This window comes from Taudactylus pleione, unplaced genomic scaffold, assembly GCF_031769625.1.
Source record: "Taudactylus pleione unplaced genomic scaffold, aTauple2 ptg000397bl, whole genome shotgun sequence".
NCBI lineage: Eukaryota > Metazoa > Chordata > Amphibia > Anura > Myobatrachidae > Taudactylus > Taudactylus pleione.
In genome coordinates, this window is record NW_028284799.1 from 4,904,338 (window position 1) to 4,910,337 (window position 6,000).

The 6,000-nt window shown below is 36.6% G+C and overlaps 1 protein-coding gene across 1 annotated transcript in view; it reads left to right on the top strand.

Annotated features, from left to right (window-relative positions):
- USP32 (ubiquitin specific peptidase 32) overlaps window positions 1–5,757 on the top strand; it is a 220,236-nt gene extending 214,479 nt beyond the window's left edge. The window contains exons 33-34 of the mRNA XM_088446361.1: window positions 1,275–1,367; window positions 1,934–5,757. Of these exons, the coding sequence (XP_088302487.1) occupies window positions 1,275–1,367; window positions 1,934–2,107 (267 nt within the window). The 3' untranslated portion in view covers window positions 2,108–5,757. The remainder of the gene's footprint in view (window positions 1–1,274; window positions 1,368–1,933) is intronic.
- The last annotated feature ends 243 nt before the right edge of the window (window positions 5,758–6,000 follow it).

A 6,000-nucleotide genomic window follows, 5' to 3' on the forward strand; every position in this document is an offset into this window, starting at 1 on the left:
GGTCCTTATGGCTCCTCATCTTCTTGATGTGTGGGAGGCGGAGCTGTCAGCAGGAGTTAGTAGGTGGGGAGCCGGGAGCAGGAGTAGGAGGTGGGGAGCCGTGAGCAGGAGTAGGAGGTGGGGAGCCGGGAACAGGAGTAGGAATGTGGGAAGCCTACGACCGGTGCAGGAGATGGGGAGCCAGGAACCGGAGTAGGGGGTGAGGAGTTGGTGACAGGAGGATTCAGAGATTATAGGTGGAGGGGAGCTGCGGACAGGAGGAATAGGCAGAGATAGGAGAAGGGCTGGTTGCCGGGTATCAGATGTGCAGAGGAGCCACACACAGGAGGAGGTGGAGGGAAGCTGGGGACAGGAGGAGTAGGCTGGGACAGGAGAAGGGGCTGGGTGACGGGTATTGGATGTGGAGGGGAGTCACATACAGAAAGAGGAGGATGGTAGCTGGGGACAGGAGAAGGGGCTGGGTGCCGCCAGATATTAGAGGTTGAGAGGAGCCGCAGACAGGAGGAGGTGGCAGCTGGGTACTTTGTATTCAAGGTGGAGGGGAGATGGGGATTAGAGGCAGACATCCTTGGACTCCTGGGGCCTGGCTGGCTATTCAGTAACTGAGGATGACATTGAATGGCGATGGCATCGCTATACTCATAAAGCAGGCAGGGGAGGAGAGCGGCATAGTTGAGGGATGGGGCCTTGCGTCTGCACTGTACTTCTAAATTTAATGGCCAGACATAGCCTCTGGCAGAACGGCGGCCGGCCCAAGGTGCTAAAAATGGGACCTCACCAGGGGCATATGTCACCCTGCTCAGTCCGCCCCTGGCTTCTGCTCCTCCCTGTGAGCCCAGTCTCTACCTCCAAACAGCAGGAGGGGCAGCAGCTGATGACATTTTCGACAGCTTTTGAAGGGGTAGACAGGGTAGGATCCTATTGGCTGCAGTGCATAGCATCTTAGTCGTCTCAGGAGCCAGGCATTGGCTGCACTGGAATGTTGTAGAAGAGTGAGTCCCCAGTCCTCAATACTGGGTAAAATATGCTTTATAGCGCATATTTGCGATCAATGATATGGTATTGCTGTATTCAGCAGTTAGGTTATCATTGACTCGTTTCATCTATTCAGATTTCCTTGAGAGGTATCAGATATATATATAAATATATGGCACACTGCAAATTGCTGAAAGTAAACTAGCAACTCAATTTTTGCTTCAAGAGATAGACAAATTAATATTTATTTTGGAATGTTACCCTAATTTTTAAATAAATTATTTTGATTTTTTTTTCAGTGCCATTCAGGAATAATGGGTGGAGGTCATTATGTTACTTATGCCAAAAATCCAAATGAAAAATGGTACTGCTACAACGACAGCAGTTGTAAGGTAAGATGTGGAAACTCCACCCACCTTCTTCCATAATGATTTGATTGTGTTAAAAAAAAAATACTGAAGTTTAAAGGAGGTGTTCAACTGAAGGAGAAGATCCAGCAGTAGTATAGGCTATTTTATTAGCTTTATTTATATTTTTTAATAAAGTAATAAATATATAAATTTTTGTGGACTATTCAGGTTATGGTCTTCCTGTGTTTGTTTATTTTCGTTATTTTTTTTTTTTTTAGCTATTGACCCTGCTCCGTCAAACTGGCATACATTTGAGATAATTAGTCGTCTAGTTCAAATTTATCGATGTAGCTGATTGAGTGTTGTGCCATTTATAAAAATAAAAGGGGAGGTGGAATTTGCATACAGAGAGCACATATTTTATATATATTTTTATTTAATTCCCAAAAATTTGTAATTTATAGTGGTACTAATAGGTCCCTACTGTAAAATTTAAAGTCACTGAGGAATTCTAAAACCATCTAAAGGCCCCGCAGGATCCATAATAATAATAGGCATGAATTTGTATAGTTTATATTAAACACAATGTATGTCTTTCTTGTCAATAGGAGTTGCATCCTGATGAAATCGATACAGACTCTGCTTACATCCTTTTCTATGAACAGCAAGGGGTAGACTATGCACAATTTCTGCCAAAGATTGATGGGAAAAAGATGGCAGACACTAGCAGCATGGATGAAGACTTTGAATCAGATTATAAAAAATATTGTGTGCTGCAGTAAAGTTGCTGTTTTTATACCTTTAATGTATAGATTGGCGTAAGAAAGGATGATCAAAAGGAGACACAGTGAATAATGTTAAGCTGTCATTAATTAATCTAAACATACTGGTGTTGAGGTCACCAATGCATGTAGGGCCATTCAACAAAAATAGGTAACATGGCATTGTTTGTTTTAAATGTCCTATTTTGTTCAATAATATTTTATTTATTTTAAACTATATTTTTTTCTGTCCTGTTGAGCAGTGTGCTTGGGGAAAGCAGTAAATATTCTGTGCTGCAAAAAATGTTAATGCAATTTGGAAATAACTTAAATGATTTAGGGCAGTAACTGTGAAACGTTGGCATTCACTTTGCTGATTTCATTTAATATTCACTAGGCCTTTTTCATGTGTGTTTAAGATGAAAAATATCATGGCTTACATACATAATACATTTGAAAACAAATGTCTGTTATATTCCTTTATCATGGCTGTTTTCATTTTGGACAGCACAAAAGTACAATATCAGAGTGTTTAGCTTGATTATGAAATATTTACTGCACTACTAAAACTGTGCACCTGTATCATTGTAAAACTTGGTTATGCTGTTCTTTGCATACATTTAAATATCTATACATTTAACAGTTTAACATTGTGATTTTTATATGATCTGCCAATGAAAAGCACTGAGTAATGCAATATATGTTTGCCATGACACTTTTTTCAGATTAAATATACATACAAATTTAAGATCAGGATAAATGTTTTCAAGTCGCGTGTATGATGTGAAAACATCTCAGCTTGCTTTTTGAGTATTGACTCCTGATTTTAAGGCTGGTGCATTTAAACTGCTTTTATGAGACTAGTTGAAGAAAACTCTAAGGAAGTTGTACATATTAAACACAGTCCTTTTTGTGCTAGTGTCCTATTTATAGCTTTCTCTACCTAAGCACACGTGATTTAAGAAAAGACAAAATAATAAAACAACTTTATGGGTGATAGGCTTTTGTTTTAGCAGCTTTATACTGAATGGCATGCTAATCTTTTTGTCTTCAGTTAAAGAATTGTTCTAAACAAACTAAAAGAAACATTTCTCCCTGTTTTCTCAATTTAGTCTGAAGGAGCAGTCATGTTTTGTATTACATGAATTGGCTTTTCATAAAGTCATTTATTCATCATTCTATGATTTGCCAAATCCTCCTTAATTCCCCCTCTAAACTGTGCATTCTGATAATAAAGTCCAAAATGTAATCTAAAATCAGCCTCACGCTGAAGGGCTGCATTGAGAATTTGCTGTTTAGTGTAACAGTGCACAATGGACTCATAAACCAGTTTGTACACCTGTTTTATTTCAGATTGCTCAGTTTAGGGGGAGCAGTGATCCACCTGCAACACGGATGTCTGTTTAGTCAAAGTACAGGCCTCAGAGGGTATATATGAGCTTCCCTTCTCTTGATATTTTTTAAGATTTTAGTCATCGGTGAATTGATGTGCATTAATACAAGACTTGATTTTTGTACTCTTTCTGCAATAGTCCTAAAGTTCGGGAAATTCATGGTTATGTTGTTTTTTGCTCCAGATCGTCCATGGTTTACACAACGGACACGCACAAACTGCACATGAATTGATTATTAACCTTTTACTGAGTCACCTTGTGTATATTGCAAACATTGTAAGGGACTCTAAAAGCTGGCCAATTTCAGGGTTTCTCAGGAATGTTTTCAAAGTTAACAATGATCAATATATATTACAGAACGTTTTGATATGTCGTCATCCATTACTCATAAGCCCTGTTATTTAATGGTCCTTGGTAACCTGCAGAAATGGAGATTCAACTTTTTTGCAAAAAAAATTGGCCAATCCCTCATTATTTATTTTTATTAAATGCATTTGTATATTTCTTTCAGGTTGACCGCTAGAAAGTAGAACCTGTCTCTCAACATGTTTGCACTGTTAATATATGACATTTTTAGCTTAAATTATCCAGCTACCCCCTCACCAAGATTGTATCTATAATGCTCTACATGTATTCATTATGCATTCATCAACACATAGATAAGCACAATATCTGACATGTATGGACCGCATTCTAGTTTAAATCATTCTGTTTCCAGTTAATATTTTCCCCCTTATGTAAATATGCAAACTGAAGTGCCATGTTATTATTTATAGCAAATATGGTTGACCAGATGATTAACCAAAGTAAGCCACTGAAATGTGCCATGTAAACGTAAGCAACAATGTATGTTTTATTTGCCCACTTGTCAGACAGGTACAGTAGCACTAATGGAATAAATCCGACCATATCAATAATTGCTTCTGTGTAAATTCCTGGTTGCTTGATACAGGAAATGAAGAAGTAGTAAGACAAAAATATACCAAGATGTTGGGTAATATAGGACGTTTGTAAACACAGATATGGGTTTCATTGTGTATAGTGCTGCATAGTCTTTATATTTAATTTACCTTTAATTGATAGAGACCCTGTAGACTGTTTATATTTATTTTTCATGTGGTAACTACATTTTTCATATTTCTTTTGATTTGCCAAATTATTACTGCTTGAATATTTTAGCAGTATCAGGCTATTACAGCCAGTCAGATTCTAGCTTTAATCAGTACAGAGCAAAATAATAAAAGCAAATCTCTGGCTGCTTTAATTTCTTACTAAAGGTACTGTAAATATCTGCAGCAATATAGAACAGTGGCTGATATTGCAGAGTGTATGGCCTCAAAAGAAGTTCTAAATTCATTAACAATTAAATAGTATAATTATTGGGCAAGATAAATTTATTTGTAGATGGCTATAATTGGCCTGTGTGAGGATATGTCACCCGCACTAATAATGTAATGATCTTGTACAAGTTCCTCACTTCTTGTACATGGACATACCTGTCTCTTAGAGGTGGAAAGTATCGGATATGTATAATCTCCTATCCTATCTATGATCCCCATTACTTTTAGTTACCACAGTGCATCTCTTATATTCAACATTGTTCGAGTTACCTACAGTATATGTAAAGTCATGTGTCATCTGTTTATGAAGTATGACGGTGTCAAAATCTATCTAGGTGGGAGTCTGGCACTGTGTCGATAGATATGTAAAAGAAATTACGGGTTAACAGTGTTAGTCAACCTTCATGGCTCACAAGCTCCATCATAACCATGCCTGCACCCATGTTTCCCAATATATTTTAAGAAGTGCCAGTATAACAAAACACAGTTTATGCCTCTAAATTTTCTTGCATAATTAAAACAAAAAATGTGAAAAAGTGCATTCATTTGTTATGAACAAACTTCAGTGAAAAAAAAATGGATGTTGTTTAATCATATTTATGTTAGTAGCACACTTATGTTTTTTTAATCTCATTTGTCTTATGTTTTGGTTGTAATTATTTTTTTAAATTATAAAATTATATGAGCTCATAAATTACCAGGACATTTATGAAATTAACCGTTAACTATGTTCACTTTGTAAATTCATGTATAAATATTGACAATGCACTGACTTTAGAAAGATTTTTATGTACATATGTGCTCTGTAAATAAAATAGTGTTAATGTTATTGAAATATGAGATGTATAAAAAAAAAAGTATTGGTTATTGTACATGGAGTGACCTTGTTAACTGTAACTATTATTCCAACAAATTAAAAACTGTGGATGCAGATGTTTTCCATTGACTGAATTATTTTTGTTAAGGTACAAAATGATGTACAGTATTATCTAAATAGTGTGTATGTATGCCATCTGTTCTAATTGTACCCCTGAAGTCAGTAGATGTAAATATTGTTACCAGTGTTAATCATTAGCTGCAGTAATTAGTGAGCACTAATAATAGTGTACCTATCACACAGATGTGAAACGCACACAAATATACATCCTGAATCAAAACTAATTTAAGTCTTATTTTTGAG